Raw genomic sequence first — 19,884 nt, 5'->3', positions numbered from 1 at the left:
GCTCAAGTACTGATGTCAGGGTTGACATCAAGCCTCACAATGGGCTTACCCTTAGCAAGGAAGTCTGCTTAAGACTCTTTCCCTCTCCTTAAGCCCCTCCCCCTGCTCACACTGTCTCTTTACATAAGTAAATATTTTAAAAAATAAATAACCAATTAAAATAAACCAAAAATCAATGAGTACACGATATTCAAAAAATAAATAAATAAAAGCTAGAAAAACTCACTTGTTGCTCCTTGAGGTCCTAAAACTTACTTTCAAAATTGGTAATAAAACGAACTAAGCATTTTTTTTTTCCTAACTCTCCAACAGAACCTGTATTTTGGAGTAACTAAATGTTGCCAGTTTATAAAAGAAAGCTTCTACTATCCAGAAGAATGCAAATTAATAAAGATACATGAAATTAAAGAATTAGAAACCACCATTTTGCAACCCGTAATAAAATTGTGATTCAGGCAAGAATTATCAATTATTATTAAGGGCATTAAATGAATGGTTGATGGGATATTTACACATTTTTAGGAAGCCAAATAACACCTTAGAGATTAGTTTTAATGAGAAAAACAAAACATAAATTTAGGAGGGAGCTCAAGATGTCACCAACTTAGTCAAACTTCTACCACTAATGTTCAGGTTTATTAGAAATTCAAGGACTAGAGAGGTAAGCTAAACACCAAGAGAAAATAGTCAAACAATTATAAAAGAGAAGGTATTTTTTGCGATAGTAAGTCTCCTCTCTTCAGCTAATCAGAGAGGAAAAAAAATGTGTTGGGGGATGACTATTCTAGATTAAGAGACTTTAAATACATAAACAAAAACAAATGTGATCTTTAACTGGATTCTGGTTTGGATAAAACAGCTGTGAAGGTCATTTGGAAGATAAACGGATAAATATGAAAACTTATAATATTAGGCATTAGAATACTAGATAACATTAAGGGCTTATTTAAAGTGTGATAATATTTTTGTTATATAGTTAAAGTAAGGTTTTATGGAGATGCATACTGAAGGTCTTGGTATATCTAGAGGTCTATGGTTCATTTCAAAATACTTCGGTGAATTCAAGAAATAAAAAAATTAAAATTCAAGTCTCAAATTCCTACATTCACGGCTGCTTCCGTAAGTGCTCATTATTCATAAAGTATAATAATAATTACACAGAACACCCGCAGGCAGAGGTTCCGAGAACTGACCTACCACGAATGATGGCTTTTTTTCAGACAGGTACTTAGCTGATGAGAACTTATTACAGGTAACACCACGATATCGTTTGGTACATGCACACAGGCACCAAAAGCCATCTTGAGCAGCATGAATGGAGAGTTTTACCCGCAGAGAGCTAAAAATATCTAGAACGGCTTCTTGGTATTTACTAAAAGAACAAGGCTCTTCCACGATCATAGTGAAGGCTCTGAAGCGGTAGCTTCACTAAAGCAATCCTCAATTATTACATAAAAATCACTTAATCCTTTCTGACTTCACCGTCCTTTCTGATCAGGTTACTACTTCCCAAGTTGTGATCAAGTGAAGGGACATTGTTTTAAAAATCCTTCCCTGAGGGGCACCTGGGTGGCTCAGTGGGTTAAAGCCTCTGCTTTCGGCTCAGGTCGTGATCCCAGGGTCTGGGATAGGGCCCCACATCGGGGTCTCCGCTCCGCGGGAAGCCCGCTTCCTCCTCTCTCCCCCTGCCAGTCTCTTTGCCTACTTGTGATCTCTGTCTGTCAAAAGAATAAATAAAACCTTTTTAAAATGTCACTTAAAAGAAAAAATCCTTCCCTGAAATTACGGGCGCCAAACTAAAGAAAACGTATATCATAACCATCAGCTTCTTTTCAACTAGTGCCTTTAAATCTCAGAGCCGGGCACTCCGAGCCTCCCTCGAATCCCGGAGAAGAGGTTGACAGTCTCCCGGAGACAGAACTCCTTTGCCTTCACTTCCCTCTCGCCCTCAAAATCCAAAGGGTGGCGCTGTCCTCACTCCTCCCCCACAGACCAGGTGCGCGCAGAGGTCATCCGCACGAGCGGACCCGTGAGGACGGTCCGCCTGCGGCCTCGGTCTGTGCTCTCGGCCGCCCAGCGCCGCGCTTCTCATTTCCCCACACAGCCGGTCCGAGTTAGTCCGCCCGCTCCCTCTCATAAACTCTTAGTACTCTGGGCGGGTGGGTCCCCTCAGAAACACCGCGCACGCCGACACTCTGGCTCTCTGAGTCCTCGACCAGCAACTGAGAAACTTCCGAGACCCCTCGCCCTGACCCGAGTTCCGCCACTGCCACCGCCTGAACCTTCAGATTAACTAACTGACTTACACACTTGATGGGACTCAGCGGGCACTAAGAGATGGGATGAGCCGCCTAGCGCCGGCACCAACCGCACTTCCCGCCCCGCCCCGCCGGCCTGCGTGCGTCCCAAGTCACGTGCCGCGTCTTTCTTCCCTACCGGCAACTGGGCGCACCTCTCTTCCGGAAGTCGCCCTCCTCCTCGCAGGGCTCCTCCCGCCACCGGTGACGTCAAATTCAGCTTCTACCACTGCTCTGCCTCCGCCTCTAAGCGCGGGGAGATCTGCCGTTTCTTTACGATAAGTTCTGCCACTTTCTGGGCTCTAAACATTACAAGCGAGGGCGTTGAAGTTATTGAGTGTGTAGGCCTCGGGCTCGCTTGAGTACAGTTTAGGGAGCCAGAAGTTGGCTATCTGGAAGCGACCCTTTCAGAGACCATCCCCCCTCTTGACAACTTCTGCTGCACTTGGTTCCGCCAAGACCCACGACGGTTCCGCCCCCTTCTTCCTTGTCATTGATGTTGTTGTTCTTGTCAGTGCCGCAGCCCCGACCGCCGGGAGCTCGAACCCGAGCGGGGGCCGCCCGGGTGGCGCGGTGGCGGCGGCAGCGGCTGCGGCTGCAGCAGCTGCGACGGCTGCGGGGGCTGCTCCGGGGACTGCGGGGGCGGCCGGGGGCTGGCAGCCGGCGGCGGGGCCGGATGGCTCTGTGCGGGCAGGCGGCAGGCGCCGCGTCGCTGCCCAGCGAGCTGATCGTGCACATCTTCTCCTTCCTGCCCGCGCCCGACCGGCTGCGGGCCTCAGCTTCCTGCTCGCACTGGCGGGAGTGCCTCTTCTACCCTGCTCTCTGGCCCCAGCTCCGCATCTGTCTCCGCGTCTCCCCTACTGAGCAGCCTCGGCTCGAATTCCTCATGCGTAAGTGCGGCTGGTTCGTGCGAGAGCTGCGTGTTGAGTTCGCGGCTGAGAATTACCTGAGCGGTGGCGGCGGCCCGGGCGGCGGAGGCGGCGCGGACACCGGGACTGGCGGGGAAGAAGTCGAGGCCCTGCAGCTCTCTGCCCGTTGGCTGGAAGTGCTGCGCACCTACTTAGAGCTGGTGCTGTGTGTGCTGGTCAGCATCCGGAACAACAGGTAGGCTTATTATCGTGGACCTTCCATCCATCCTCCTTTCCCCTGTCCCCTTCTTCCGGGCCCTCTTATCGCTTCCTACCCCGCACCCCGAAATAGATTCCGTGCGGATACGCCCGGCCGGATTTAGCGTTGCTTTCTTCAGTGACTGCGGGTGTCAGTTCCAACCCGGCGATTTCCTTGAGGTGGGAGGGCATAACGGGACTCATAATACTTTATAATCAGGGATGGACTTGGTGTTGGCCAGACACCACTCCTGGTGCCTTCCAAGCACTGTCTCGGTCATCCTCTCTGTGGCCATGGGATGGAGCTGACAGGCGCCGTCATTCTTCATCTTACAGATGAGAGAGCTGAAGCTTGGGGGTGGGGGTTGAGCCCCCCGAGTCTTGAGAGAAACAAAATATAACCTGGTTTTATTGACTCTGAACCTGTCCCCTCAGAATAGTTCGTGATGCGGGGACGAAGTAGGTATGCCTTTAGTGTCTCATAGTTACAAGACTCTCCCTAAAAGAAATCTTTGACAGCCATTTTCTTCGCAGGAATAGTTTTCATTAACTGGGCCAGGCACAAAGAGTAGGAGGAGTGTTTGTTAAAGGGATGGGGGAAGAGCCTGATCATCGGGGTTGGAAGTCCCTCCCCTTGCACCTCCAGAGTCAACTTGTCTCCAGTGATTCACCTAAAAGTAGCACAGTACAGCTTAGTGTTTGTGTGTGCTGGGGGAACTGCCCAGTGTCTGCAAAGAGTAAGCACGTAACTGTCCTGGTTTTGCATCAGGGCTTTATTGTAATTCTGGGACTAACGTCCTATGTTCTGACCTGTTATCTTTATCAATATTGTTCTTTATTTGTCATCCTCTTCAAAATCCTATTAATTTAATTTTTTTGTATCTGGATGTTCTAACTAGCCTTACAATTGAACTGTTCATTGGGGAAAAGTTCTAAAAGGAGCAACTTTTAATAATAGTTATTATATAGTAATTATTACATGGTAATAATGGTTGAGCAGTTTACAAGTACACTATCTTATTTGATCCTTTTAGTGACCCTGTGAGGTAGGCAGGGCAGCTATTATCCCTATTTTATAGAAAGGAAACTGACACTTAACAGGGTCAAGTGATGTACACATTGTCATACAGCATCATTTTTGTACAAGAGCAGTGTTCTTCCTTTTGCAATAAATACATTGTGTTGAACATCATGCATTATATTGAACAGGGTTTAGAGAAGGTACTGATTTAATATAGATTCTGTTTCTGAATCAAAAGAGTGAGATAAGCATGTAGCTCCAAGTTGTACCTGGAGCACAGCTCCATCATTCCAGTGGCCTGTGTGTTTCCCCAGCTTTTCACACCAAGCCATTCCATTTTCTTACTTTGCTTGTATGTAGCAAGAGAGGCTGTTTGAAGCTGTAAATTGGAGACTCTCAGAGTTGAAAATATGACTAGAGGACCAAATGACCCAGAGTTTAAAAGATTAAGAGTCACTGATGAGACCAAGAGTGGGAGTGAATTCAATGAGTACTAATTAGATTTTTCTGTTCTGAGATCAGATGGTCCCTCTGAGCAACCATCCAAAAAAAAAAAAAAGAAAAGAAAAAAAGAGCATGACTTTGGTCCAAGTACAAACAAGCCTTATAGAGTGCCTTGTTCCTTGTATGTGTTTTAATAACTGGTTGGTTGGATGGATAACGTTCTATAGGCAACATAGTGATATATCACCTCTTTCCTTTGTGTATAATTCTTCTCTTCCTCCTTTCCTTAACCCTACCACTTTTTTTTTTTTTTTCAGCTTTATGGAGGTATAAATAACAAAAGTGTACCTACCACTTTCATTAGCATCCCAATCTGTCTGTCTGTAATGTCACTTTATGCCCGCTCATTTGGGTCAGCTATTACTTCTATACAAATACAACACACTGTTATCTCTGATTTTAAGGTTTTCTTGTCTTTTATAGTAGAGGAGGTACTGTGTGTTGTGCTGCTTTGGTAGCACATTCGTTGTGTGTGTCTGAAATTAAAGTATAGTATTATTACATGTGTTATCTGTACTAGTGATACTTCAAAGGGTTTTTAAAAATAGATAAGTTTGGAAATAAGTTAATTTAACCTTTATTTTTGAAAATGTCTTGAGATATTCTAATAATATTGAAAGTGCTACCATGAATATTAAAAACATAAGCAGGAATAGTTTTTTTTTTTTTAATTTTAACAAATTTGAAATGTTTTAGATTAAGGGGTTTATTTGGTAATTTTGTTAAAGCCTATACCTGTTTTCTTCCATAAGCACTTAAACTATAGACTCAGGTTCAGTGAAGAAAATAACAATTTCATTTAGTGTTTTTTGGGTTTTCCAAAACCGTTAAATTTACTAACTAATGAGAAAAATGAACATTAGATACTGTCTTTTTACACTTCCAAGCTAAATTTACAGTAATTTTGGTTTATGATTTCTGCCATTATTTCTAACTGCTGAGGAGGGTATGAAACCTAACAGTTCACAAGTCTGATGCTTCCCGGCTTTGTGGTAATTTCCTTTATATAATCTATACAACTCAGAACTGTTACTTTGTTGTGTTCCAAATATTTTCATGTCCCCCAGGAAAAGAACTAAAACTATAACCTTGGATTGTGGGAACTTTTCAAGGGTATTCTTCCAAGAGAATAATCTTTAGTTTTTGCTTGATTCCTGGGTTTCATATGCACATGTCCTCTCAGAATGACTGTAGCTTCTTTACAGATATGTTAGATGTTAGGAACAACTGATGAAGATCAAAGAGGTGCAGAAATGCCTCTCAGAGGACAAAACACAGTCCTCTAGGTTTCAGAGTTCCCTTCCTTACGGGAGACTACAATATCTGTCAGTATTATAAGAAACAGGAAGTAAGAACTGAAATGCAATAGATATTTCTCATTCAACTATATTATAAGTTAAATAGGCTGAATTTCTTCTGCAGCTGTTCCATAAGAAATTGTTCTTAAAAGTTCAAAACAACAAATGTAAATATTCATTTTTAGGATTTAATTTGGTTGTTGAGTACTGCCTATTGAAATGCTCTATTTGACTACTTAAGAAAAATGAATTTGTGGATAATAAGATTTATGATAATAGTTAATAGACTCAATCACTAAAAATACTTATTTTTTTCAAAGATTTTATATATTTATTTGTCAGAGAAATAAAGAATGAGCAGGGAGAGTGGCAGGCAGAGGGAAAAGCAGGCTCCCCACTGAGCAAGGAACCCAAAGTGGGACTCAGTCCCAGGACCCTGGGATCATAACCTGAGTCAAGGCACACCCTTAATGGACTGAGCCCCCAGGAATCCCTTAAAATACTTATTTTTAGGGGCGCCTGAGTGGCTCAGTGGGTTAAAGCCTCTGCCTTCAGCTCAGGTCATGATCCCAGAGTCCTGGGATAGAGCCCCGCATCGGGCTCTCTGCTCGGCAGGGAGCCTGCTTCCTCCTCTCTCTCTGCCTGCCTCTCTGCCTACTTGTGATCTCTGTCTGTCAAATAAATAAAAAAACAAAATCTTAAAAAAAAATACTTATTTTTAGACAGCAGACATAGGTACATTGTTATCATCCAGTTTATACTTTTCTGGACTGTGTAAGTATTTTTACATTGAGCTTTATTGGATGAAATTCTAATTTGGGGGCTGTATTTTTTTTTAAGATTTTATTTATTTGGCAGAGAGAGACACAGCGAGAAAGGGAACACAAGCAGGAGGAGAGGGAGAGGGAGAATGAGGCTTCCCGCTGAGCAGGGAGCCCAATGCAGGGCTCAATCCCAGAACCCTGGAATCATGACCTGAGCTGAAAGCAAATGCTTAACTCACTGAACCACCTCGGCACCTGGGGGCTGTATTTTTATTAAAGAAAAATATTGCAATAGGCCAGAGAGATTTTGTACAAGGGAGATTTTCTTGTTAAAAATCTGGGCTACAGCTCCCAGCTACATATATGTACATTGACTATTTCGTGGCTATGCCAGCTTACATAACTTCTCAGGAGTGTAAGTTATATTAGTAATTCTTAGATTTTGTCTTATTTATTGGCACGTGCAATGAAGAAAAGTCTTATCTTTTTATTATTTTCTCCGCATTAGTCTACCAAGATCCAAAAACAGATAAGGCCATTTAAAAATGCATCTTAAAATAGATTAAAAATTCTTGGGACTTTTCATGTTATTATCTAAGATGGTAGGAAGTGCCTGGAAGGTGTTGTATTCAACAACCCGCAGCCTTATTTTTCTTGAAATATCTTCCTCTCTCATAATGTAGTCAGTACATGTAATAATAGCATCTTTTGAAAGCTTTCATTATTTGTATAAAAATCCCATTTGCAGAATAAATATTAAAATATATTTGGGCTCTGGGGCGTGTGGATGGCTCAGTTGGTTAAGCAGCTGCCTTCGGCTCAGGTCATGATCTCAGGGTCCTGGGATCAAGCCCCGCATCAGGCTCCCTGCTGAACTCTGCTTTTCCCTCTCCCTCAGCCCCTCCCTCTGATCGTATGCGCTCTGTCTCTCTCAAATAATAAAATCTTAAAAAAAAAAAAAATCTACCAGGATTCTGACCAGTGTATACTGTCCAAGAGGTGATTGTCCATAGAGAAGAAAGGTGAGATCATGCATATCCAACAGACTCCTTACCTTAAATCTGACAATATAAAGTGGTTCTATAGGCCATTAAGAAAGGAGGAGATCCTAACTTGTTAAAGAAACTAACCTCTTGGAAGGGCTGCTGAGAAGAATTAGGGTTCTCTGTAGTCCATAGGTACAGTCTTAAAATGACTGAGAACCGATAGATGGAGAATATGAAATAAAACTCAGCAAAAGATTGGTAAAGTAAAATGTTATTTTTTCTGTGTTAAATGAAGCTGTGAAGTAGCTTTTGAGTGGTTACTAAATTATTTCCATTTTACTATGCTAGTTCTAAGGCAGCCTTGAAAGAGCTCACCCAACTCGATTGATTTACTTAGGGCCTAAAATGATACTTATAAAAAAAAAATCTGTTTTTTTTTCCTCCAAATCTTAAGAGCCTAGTATCTGCCAAACAGTGAAGACAAACTTCCCATTCTCATGGAGTCAGCATTCTAGAGAGGAAGGAAAGAAAAGTAAATAAATGAAAGAAAGATTATTTCACTTGTGAAATAAAAGAGGACTATGTAATAGTGACTAGGTGGCAACATTAGAGTAGCAAGGAAAAACATGTATGAAAAGGACACTTGAGCTGCAATGTGAATGATACAAGTCACCCACCTAAAGATCTGAGCAAATAGCATTTTTTTTCCTTTTTTAAATTTTTATTTTTTTATTTTTTTATTTTCAGCATAACAGTATTCATTATTTTTGCACCACACCCAGTGCTCCGTGCAATCCATGCCCTCTCTAATACCCACCACCTGGTTCCCCCAACCTCCCACCCCCCGCCACTTCAAACCCCTCAGATTGTTTTTGAGTCCATAGTCTCTCATGGTTCACCTCCCCTTCCAATTTACCCCAACTCCCTTCTCCTCTCTAACTCCCCATGTCCTCCATGCTATTTGTTATGCTCCACAAATAAGTGAAACCATATGATACTTGACTCTCTCTGCTTGACTTATTTCACTCAGCATAATCTCTTCCAATCCCGTCCATGTTTCTAAAAAAGTTGGGTATTCATCCTTTCTGTTGGAGGCATAATACTCCTTAGTGTATATGGACCACATCTTCCTTAACCATTCGTCCATTGAAGGGCATCTTGGTTCTTTCCACAGTTTGGCGACCGTAGCCATTGCTGCTATAAACATTGGGGTACAGATGGCCCTTCTTTTCACAACATCTGTATCTTTGGGGTAAATACCCAGTAGTGCAATTGCAGGGTCATAGGGAAGTTCTGTTTTTAATTTCTTGAGGAATCTCCACACTGTTCTCCAAAGAGGCTGCACCAACTTGCATTCCCACCAACAGTGTAAGAGGGGTCCCCTTTCTCCACATCCCCTCCAACTCATGTTGTTTCCTGTCTTGCTAATTTTGGCCATTCTAACTGGTGTAAGGTGATATCTCAATGTAGTTTTAATTTGAATCTCCCTGGTGGCCAGCAAATAGCATTTTAAGCAGGAAAACAAAACAAAACACTAAGCACCAAGTCCTTGGGCCAGACAAATTTTTGCCCCATTGGAACAGTAGGAAAGAAAGTATGGCAGGACCATGAGAATGAAAGTGGGAGGGGTGTCATGACGCTTTCTGAAATGTAGAAGGAGGAAGGAATGGGATTAGTTCCGTGGGTTTATGGAATAAAGTTTAAGCTATATTCTAAGAATAAAAGAAATCACTGAAAAATATTTAAGAGCAAGAGTAATCTTATTTGCATTTTAAGACACTGTGTTTGCTGTGTAAACAAATGAATTATAAGGGAAGAATAGAGGACACAGGGAAATTTGGGAAGCTTTCAGTAATCTAGACAGAGATGATGGTAGCTTAGAGTATGATGGAAACAGTGGAGATGAAGAAAAGTGGATAGATTCAGAATATATTTTGGAAGTAGAGAGAAGAGGACTTGCTGCTTAGATGTAGAGAAAAGGGAAAATCAAATATTTTTTCTCATTACTCCATAAGAATCCCTCAGTTTTCTTGCCATTAGTAATGTTAAGCATGTTCCATAAAAATCTTAAATGTCAGTCTTATTTAAATTTTTTTGTGTAATCTCTGAGATTGAAGAGGATAATGGTGTTTCTTAGAAGTTAATTAAGTAAGTGAATTGTAAATCAAATGCTAGGAGATTGTTTTTAGTTACCAGATCCTAATAAAACTAATAAGGAATACTATGAGAAGCTGATGACTTATTTCTGATCCCAAAAATTCTGCTGTACAGTTTGGTAGCCACTAGTCATGCGTAGTTTTTGAATTTTTAATTTCTTAAATAAAATTAAAGATGTTAGTCACACTAGCCACATTTCAAGTACTCAATAGCCGAATGTGGCTAGTGGTTTCCATTAATAAACAGCATGGACCAGAGTATTGCTATCATGGCAGAGAGTTCTATTGGACAATATTTCTCTAAAGTGTTTGTTTTTATATGTTTCATTTGGCTGTGGTAATTCATTAGCATTTGTGAGAGTAAATATGTTATCAAAAGTGTTACGTAGATGTAGACACAGTTGGTATTGAACATGGACTGAGAATAGAATTTACCTAAAAGAATTTCTTGAAATGATGTAGATTATTTTAGCTTTTCTCAGTTTAGAAAGTGAAAATGTTACATTGTATGAGCTTCTTTATAGTATTGGGAAAGGTTTTAACCTTTTTAGGAACATTCTTTTGAAGTACCAAGTTTTCATGTATGTAATTTTCCATAGGTAATTAGACTTGGCTGTATTAACTTTAGTTCAGGATGGCTATGTTTTGCATTTTTCCACTGATACTACTTATTACATCAAAGAAATAATTTTGGGTCATCTGAAATAATAAGGAAACATGCCAAAGTTACTGCCACAGATAAAGTTCCCCAGTTCTGAACCACAAAAGAGAGAACAAGGTCATTATGACCAAGATACCAAACTTTTGGGTCCCAGTTGTACTCCATAGTCCAGCAGAATCCCAGAAAAAGATGAAAGGTCTTTAGCCTTCTGTAGTTAGAACTTAAAGCATATTTCTTAGGTTCATAGGTGGTTAGTATTTTTTCAAAAAACTACCAAACTAACCCAATGAATTCCACAGGAATACTTTGTTTTATTGTGCTCTGCTTTAGTGCACTTGGCAGAAAGGTTTATTTGCGAATCCACGTTTTGTGGCAACCCTGCATCGACCAAGTCTGTCAACACCGTTTTTCCGACAGTACTTGCTCACTTTGTATCTCTGTATTGTGTCTATATTTTGGTAATTCCCACAGTATTTTAAACTTTTTCATTATTACTGGATTTGTTATGGTGATCTGCAGCCAGTGATCTTTGATGTTACTACTGTAATTATTTTGGGGTGCCACTAACCATTTCCACATAGGATAGAAAATTTAATCAGTTAGTGTTGTGTTCTGACTGCTCCAATGACCAGCCATTCCTTCATTTCTTTCCTTCTCCTCAGGCCTCTCTTAATCTCTGAGATACAACAATATTGAAACTAAGACAGTTAATAACTTTGAAATGGTCTCAAGTGGTAGGAAGAGTCACATGTCTCTCACTTTAAATCAGAAGCTAAAAATGATGAACCTTAGTGAGGAAGGCATGTCAAAGGCCAAGACAGGCCGAAAGCTAGACCTCTTGTACTAAATAGCAAGTTGTGAATGCAAAAGAAATGTTCTCAAAGGAAATTAAAATTGCTGGGAACCTGGTGGCTCAGTCAGTTAAGCAGTTCCCTTTAGCTTCCCCCTCATGGTCCGGGGTCCTGGGATCAAGCTCCAGAGTCGGGCTCTCTGCTCAGTGGGGAGTCTGCTTCCCACCTCTCTCTTAGGTCATGCTCTCGCGCGCTCTCGCGCTCTCTCTCAAAAAATAAAATAAAATAAAAAAGTGCTACCCTAGAAAACACACAAATATAACTGGAACAGCTTTATTGCTAATATGGAGAAAGTTTTAGATGTCTGGATAGAAGATCAAACCAGCCACAACATTCCATTAAGCCAAAGCCTAATCCAGAGCAAGGCCCTAACTCTTTTCAGTTCTTTGAAGGCTGAAAGAGGTGAGAAAACTAAGAAAAAAGTTTGAAGTTAGCAGAAGATGGTTCATGAGGTTTAAAGAAAGAAATTGCCTCCATAACATCAAGCTACATGGTGAAGCAGCAGTTGCTGATGCAGAAGTAGTAGCAAAATATCCAGAAGATCTAGCTAAGATAATTAATGAAGATGGCTGAACTAAGCAAAAGATTTTCAATATAGACAAAATAGCCTACTGTTGGAGGAAGATACCATCTAGGACTTTCAAAGCTAGGGAGGAGAAATCAGTGCTTCACTTCAAAGCTACAAAAGAGAGGTGGACTCTCTTATTAAGAGCTAATGCAACTGGTGACTCTAAGTTGAAAACTGTTCAGGGGTATCTGGGTGGCTCAGTCTTTGGGTGTCTGCCTTTAGCTTGGGTCATTATTCCAGAGTCCTGGGAACAAGCCCTGCATTGGGCTCCCTGCTTGGGGGGAAGCCTGCTTCTCCCTCCCCCTGCTTGTATTCCCTCTCCCGCTGTTTCTTTGTGTGTCAAATAAATAAATCTTAAAAGAGAGAGAGAGAGAGAGAGAGAAAGAAAACAGTGCTCATTGACCATTCCCAAAATCATAGGACCCTTAAGAATTAGGTTAAATCTACTCTTCCTATGCTCTATAAATGAAACAACAAAGCCTGGATGACAGCACATCTGTTTACAGCATGGTAATATTTTGAATATTTTGAGACCACTGTTTAGACCTACTGCTCAGGAAAAAAAAAAAATTCTTTTAAAATATTGTAGGTTATGACAATGCACCTTTTCACCCAAGAGCTCTGATGGAGCTGTACAATGAAATCAATGTTGTTTTCATGACTGCTAGCACAATATCCATTCTGTAGCCCATGGATCAAAGAGCAATTTTGACTTCTAAGCATTATTATTGAAGAATACATATTATAAGGCTATCACTGTCATAAATCATGATTCCTCTGATAATGTGGGCAAAGTAAATTGAAAACTTTCTGGAAAAGAATCACCATTCTAGATGTCATTAAGAACAGTCATAATTCACTTGAAGAAGTCAAAATACCAACACCAGAGGAGTTTGGAAGAAGATTCCAATCCTCCTGGATAATTTTAAGGGGTTCAGGATTTCAGTGGATGATTTTAAAGGGTTCAGGATTTCAGTAGTAACTGCAGAGGTGGTGGAAAAATAGCAAAAGAACTAGAAATAGAAGTGGAGCCTCAATATGTGACTGAATCACTGCAGTCTCATGATAAAACTTTAATGAATGAGGAGGTGCTTCTTACCGATGGGCAAAGAGAGGAGTTTCTTGAAATGGAATCTACTTCTGGTGGAGATGCTGTGATGATTATTGAAATGATAACAAAGGATTTGGAATATTACATAAACTTTAGTTGATAAAGCAGCAAGCTGGTTTGAGAGCATTGACTCCATTATGGCTAAAATGCTACCAAACAGCCTTGCATGCTACAGAAAAAAAATTTATAAAAGGAAGAGTCAATAGATGTGGCAGACTTTATTGTCTTATTTTAAGAAACTGCCAAATCCACCTCATCTTTCAGCAACCGCAATCCTGATCAGTCAGCAGCCATCAACATGGAGGTAAGACCCTCCACCAATTTAAAAAAAATAAATAAAAAGGTAAATGCTCAGTTGATGGGTTTTTAGCAATAAAGTATTGTTTAATTGAGTTATGTACACTTGGATGTGATGCTATTGTACACTTGACAGACAACAGTATAGTATAAAACTAACTTGTATGTGCACTGACTGGGAAACCAAAAACTTCATTTTGACTTGGCTTTATTATAATATTTGCTTTATTGTGGTGATCTAGAACAAGACCCAGAAAGTCTCAGAGGTATGCTTATATGTGTATAGGTTTTTATAAAAGTTGTGATGGTTGTTTAATTCACAGGGGAATTTTTATGCTAAAAAGCAAAAAGATAACTCTTTTTAGTGGAATTTTAATATACATATTTACAGTATACATGCTACAAAACACACAAATATGTCTATGAAAATTATATGTATATTGAAACTGTTGTTGAAAAGATAAGTGCACACAATAAGTTTGAGAAAAAGAAGGGAGGGAGCAGCCTTCTGTGTCTCTCTGGAAAGTGATTCCTAGAGTAAGTAGCAGCTCTACTATGGGACTTTAACCAGGGGCATGCTTAAGTAAAATAGCAGGAAATGCCTTGGGTTGTAGAACACTGCCTACCACAAAAAGGGGAAGATGAAGTAGTAATCAGTTGTAAGGACTTTGACTTTTACTGTGAGTAAGATGAGGAGCCATGAAAAAGTTTTGAACTAAGGAGTGACAATTTCTAATATTGCAAAAGGAACATTCTAACAGAACAAACTGATGGTTTCCAGAGGGAAGGGGGATGAAAGGATGGGCAAAATGGGTAAAGGGGAATAGGGAATACAGGCTTCCAGTTGTGAAACGAGTAAGTCATAATAATAGGCACAGCATAGGGAATAGTCAGTGGTACTGCAATAGCATTGTGTGGTGACAGATGGTAGCTACACTTGTGGAGAGCATAGCATGATGTATAGGGAAGTTGAATCTATTTTGTACACTGGGAGCTAACGTGACATTGTATGTCAGCTGTACTCAAAGGACTAAAAAAAAGGAACATTCCAGATGCTGTGTTGGGAATAGTTTGTAGGAAATAGTTGTAGGACAAGGGAAGAAGCAACAGGCTGGGTCAGGAGGCCTTTGCAGTAATCCAGGCAAGGGATGATGTTGCTGTTGACCAGTATGGGAGCAATGAAAGTGATGAGTAGTCTGATTCTGTATTTTTATCTGGAGACCTTCTAGAAAGAATGTAAGTATAAAAAATTAGACATAATTATTTTACTGATATTACAGTGCCCTTTTAATTATTCCCTAAATATGTCTAAAAAATATTTTTTCCATTGGCTATTTCTATTCATTTTGTTTTCCTTTTGTGTTAAAGATTTATACATTTTTTTTTAAAGATTTTATTTGTTTATTCGACAGAGAGAGCGCAAGTAGGCAGAGAGGTAGGTAGAGGGAGAAGAAGAATCAGGCTCTCCACTGAGCAGGGACCCCAATGCAGGGCTCTATCCCAGGACCCTGGGATCATGACCTGAGCTGAAGGCAGCTGCTTAACCAAATGGGCCACACAGGGGTCCCGATTTATATTTTTTTTACAAAAAAAGAAAATACCTAGGGTTTGAACAGTTTGTTTTCTGAAAACATGGCTTATCTTTGCTATTTAGTGCCTTGTATCACAAAGTACTTTCAAACAGTGCCCTGTTCACATAGGCTTTATGTAAATTTGGATCAGTTTGTTAAATAGCCCCAGAAACTTCCTGGTCTTCCTTTCTGCAGACACTTGGAATTTTCCTTTCACTCTTTTCTCCTTCACTTCCTGCTTCATATAAACCCTTTTCTTTGAATATGCTTCAGTCTGGCCCACATATGAATTATAGCTTCAAAATGGTGGGACTAAGTGGAAAGGAAGAAGCAAGTAGTACTCTGCACAAGGATTCTTCGCTGCATATCATTGGTCTCATCACCTGTAACTGTAAGCCTGGATAAATCTGTTTTCCTACCCAGACATTCATCATGTGTACTCTTCTATTACATCTCTTCAGTGGACAAGGAACAGGGGAAGAAACAAGGGCAGAATTGAGCTACCTTTTATTTAGGTGTTGCTAGTTACTTCAAAAAAGACTCAGACTCACTCTTAGAAACCTCAAAGGGACAGTCTTGATTCAAGGCTAAGAAGAATTAGAAACCTCAAAGGGACAGTCTTGATTCAAGGCTAAGAAGAAAGGTAGTCACCTGAGGCAAGAGACTTTGATCTTCCATGGCTTAAACCCACCTTTTCAAGCCATCACCCTTCTGATACCAAACTCCAGTTAGTGTCACCACAAGAGTCATGGGGTTGGGTAAGGTCCAGGCATATTGCCAGCACTGCAGAGAGTTAAGTAGATGTGGTTGTTTTTTTTTTAATAAAGATTTTATTTATTTATATGACAGAGACAGATCACAAGTAGGCAGAGAGGCAGGCAGAGAGAGAGGGAGGGAAGCAGGCTCCCTGCTGAGCAGAGAGCCCGAAGCGGAACTCGATCCCAGGACCCTGAGATCATGACCTGAGCCAAAGGCAGCGGCTTAATCCACTGAGCCACCCAGGTGCCCAGTAGATGTGTTCTTAACAATTCCTAAAATGCTAAACTAGTTTTCCCAGAGAAACAGCAGTATTAAACAACCATAAGGGTAGGTAACATTATTATTGCTTATTTTACAGATGCTAAAACTGAACCACAGAATAGTTAAGTTAACTTTCCAGTTATACAGAGAAATGACTGCCTGGTTTTCTTATTTGTTTAATGAAATTTTCTAATACATACAAAAAATAGTTAAAATGGACAACCTATCACCCAGATTCAGTAATTTAAGGAATTTGTCACATGTGCGTTATTTTATCTTTACTGAAGTATTTTAAAACAAATCCAAGATACCAGGATCATTTTATACTATACATTTCAGTATAAAGCTCTGAAAATTATGTACTTTTAAAAATATAAACAGTGCTATTAATATACATTAACAAAGTTATTAATAATTCCTTCTTCTCATCTATTTTTTTTTGAATGAGTCTTTTAAAACCCTTATTTCTATGCCAAGAGACTAAACCCATGGACTCTGGGAGCTTAACTGCCATAACTTTTCACATCATTGACACATAATGCATATTTTAATATTTGAATGAACAAAGAGTAGGAGAGCAGTCTATACGCTGAGTTTCTAAGTTGTAAGTACTTAATAATCTGACAGCTCTAGATCTAAAACTGATGGCTTTTTGAAATAGGATTAAAGAAGAATGCAGTGAGGTTGAAGAAATTCGTTCTCTTTTGGCAGTAGTATGGCCTATTACATGGTTCAGGAGATTGATTATCAAACATTGTTTATGATTTTGTGCTTTCACAACATACGTAAGGTGTGTTTCAGAGGCACCTGGGTGGTTTAGTTAGTTAAGCATTTGCCTTCAGCTCAGGTTATAATTCCAGGGTCCTGGGATCAAGCCCTGCATCATGCTCCCTGTTCAGTGGGGAGTCTGCTTCTCCATCTTCCCTGCCCCTCCCCAACTCATACACATACTCATATATGCCCTCTTTCCCTCTCTTTCTCTCAAATAAACAAAAAATCTTAAAAAAAAAAAAGAAAGAAAAGAAAAGAGCTAAGGTATGTTGCAGAGGGACTAATAATATTAAGTAGGTTGTAGTCTATTAATATTACCTTAGGAACAGAGCTAAACTAATTTGAAGAATTGAGATGACAGAAAACTTTGTAACCAACTGTAATGTTTTCCCAGTATGTTTTTATTACATACCTTTTGAGCAAGTACATGTTATGGACATTGTGCAGGAAAGAACTCTGTTTATTTCTTTAGTTCACTTGAAAAAGCAGGTCACAGATTTCATATTTAAGTAAAAGGATTTGGGCACAATTCCCTTGTTACTGGTATTATCTCATGGCCTCAAAATGAGGCATCTCTTTATTGTTATGGTTCAGTATATTCTATTCTAGTGTTGTTGCCAGATGTTCTTTTCAGTCCCATTTTTACCATCTGAAACAATTGTGAGTCACCTGGAGGCTATATGCAGTTTTCTTGGCTTCACTATATTATCTATAATCCTATTTCAACACAATATATTTGAAAGCTGCCATTGAGTTGTCAGTGTCCCCCCTTCCCCCAGAGGGAATCAACAGTAATTTAGAGGTTGCAGAGGAAAATATCAGCAATCTGGAAGACAGGATAATAGCACACAAGCCAAACATCAAAAAAAAGGAAAAAAAAATTTTTTAATTAAAAAAATTTTTGAAATGAGGATCAATTGAGAGATCTCTTACACAAAATCAAGTCAACAAATGTTCGCATTATTGGGGTTGCAGAGGAAGAAGAGAGAGAAAGGTGTAGAAAAACATATTTGAAGAAACGGTATCTGAAAACTTTCCTAACCTAGGGAGAGAAATCGACATCCAAGTCCAAGAAGCAGAGTTCTAAACAAGATGAACCCAAAGAGTTCCACGCCACAGCACATAATAATTAAAAAGTCAAAGGTTAAAGATAAAGAGAGAACCTTAAAACCCGCTAGAGAGAAACATAAAGTTACCTAGAAAGGACAACCTGTAAGAATACTAGCTGATTTTTCAGTAGAAACTTTGCAAGCCAGAAGAGAGTGACAAGTGCTAAAACGAAAAACCTTCAACCAAGAATACTCTACCTAGCAAGATTAGCATTCATATTTGAAGGAGAAATAGTTTCCCAGAAAAGAAAAGATAAAGGAATTTATCACAACTAAACCAGCCTTGCAAGAAGTATTAAAGTGACTTCTTTAAGTGGAAAAGAAATGGCCATAATTAAACATAGGAAAAATGAATAAAAACACACAAAATATGGCAATATATACATAAACGTGGAGAAGAGAGTAAAAAGAGAAAAGAAGGGGAAAAAACCTTTTTTTTTTTCTTTTTAAGAACGTGTTTGAACTAAAAGGCCATCAAATTAATATGGACTGATATTTACATCAGATGACATATATGAACTTCATGGTAACCATAAACCCAAAACCTATGATAGATACACCAAAAGTAAAGAGAAAGCCAAATAAAACACTGTAGATACTAATCAATCACAAAGAGAGCAAGAGAAGAAAACAAAGAAGAACTACAAAAACAGCCAATAAACAAAGTTTTTAAGTGGCAATAAGTACATACTATCAGTAATTACTTTAAATATAAATGGTCCAAATGCTCCAATCCAGGGACATAGAGTAGTGGAATGGATTAAAAAACAAACAAACAGGGGCGCCTGTGTGGCTCAGTGGGTTAAAGCCTCTGCCTTTGGCTCAGGTCATGATTCCGGGGTCCTGGGATGGAGCCCCGCATCGGGCTCTCTGCTCCGCGGAGAGCCTGCTTCCTCCTCTCTCTTCCTGCCTGCCTCTCTGCCTACTTGTGATCTGTCTGTCAAATAAATAAAATCTTTAAAAAACAAACAAACAAACAAAGACCTATCTATATGCTACCTACAAGAGGCTCACCTCAGACCTAATGATGCCTACAGACTAAATAAAAGTGAAGGGATGGAAAACATTGACCATGTAAATAAAGTGTAAAAAAGCTGGAGTAGCAACACTTACGTCAGACAAAACAGACTTTTTTTTTTTTTAAGATTTTATTTAGTTATTTGACAGAGATCACAGGCAGGCAGAGAGAGGAAGCAGGCTCCCTGCTGAGCAGAGAGCCTAATTCGGGGCTCAATCCCAAGACCCTGGGATCATGACCTGAGCCGAAGGCAGAGGCTTTAACCCACTGAGCCACCTAAGCACTTCCAAAACAGACTTTAAAATAAAGATTGTGGTGGGACGCCTGGGTGGCTCAGTTGGTTGGACGACTGCCTTCGGCTCAGGTCGTGATCCTGGAGTCCTGGGATTGAGTCCCGCATCGGGCTCCCGGCTCCATGGGGAGTCTGCTTCTCTCTCTGACCTTCTCCTCGTTCATGCTCTCTCTCACTGTCTCTCTCTCAGGTAAATAAATAAAATCTTTAAAAATAAATAAATAAATAAATAAATAAAAATAAATAAAATAAAGATTGTGGTAAGAAACAAAGAAGGGAATTATAATGAAGGAATCATAATAATGGGCATTGTAATGAAGGGCATAGTAATGAAGGAATCAATCCATCAAGAATCTTTAACAACTATAAATATCTGTGCACCTGATACTGGAGCACCTATCTACATAAAGACGTTAAAGAGAGAAATTGATGTGATACAGAAACAGTAGATAGAGAACATTTATACTCTACTTACGTCAGTGG

The 19,884-nt window shown here is 39.9% G+C and overlaps 1 protein-coding gene and 1 long non-coding RNA gene across 3 annotated transcripts in view; one reads left to right on the top strand and one right to left on the bottom strand.

The window, feature by feature from the left end:
* LOC131836505 (uncharacterized) overlaps positions 1 to 2,455 on the bottom strand; it is a 67,529-nt gene extending 65,074 nt beyond the window's left edge. For both annotated transcript variants that reach the window (XR_009355647.1, XR_009355648.1), the window contains exon 1: positions 2,307 to 2,455. This is a non-coding gene — a long non-coding RNA (uncharacterized LOC131836505). The remainder of the gene's footprint in view (positions 1 to 2,306) is intronic.
* A 323-nt stretch (positions 2,456 to 2,778) lies between these two features.
* Positions 2,779 to 19,884, top strand: part of FBXO33 (F-box protein 33) — a 36,454-nt gene continuing 19,348 nt past the window's right edge. Inside the window, exon 1 of the mRNA XM_059181986.1 lies at positions 2,779 to 3,401. Coding sequence (XP_059037969.1) covers positions 2,794 to 3,401 — 608 coding nt within the window. The 5' untranslated portion in view covers positions 2,779 to 2,793. The remainder of the gene's footprint in view (positions 3,402 to 19,884) is intronic.

This window comes from Mustela lutreola, chromosome 7 (genome assembly GCF_030435805.1).
Source record: "Mustela lutreola isolate mMusLut2 chromosome 7, mMusLut2.pri, whole genome shotgun sequence".
Taxonomy (NCBI): domain Eukaryota; kingdom Metazoa; phylum Chordata; class Mammalia; order Carnivora; family Mustelidae; genus Mustela; species Mustela lutreola.
The sequence above is the reverse complement of the archived record's forward strand: the minus strand, read 5'-3'. Positions and strand labels throughout refer to the sequence as shown.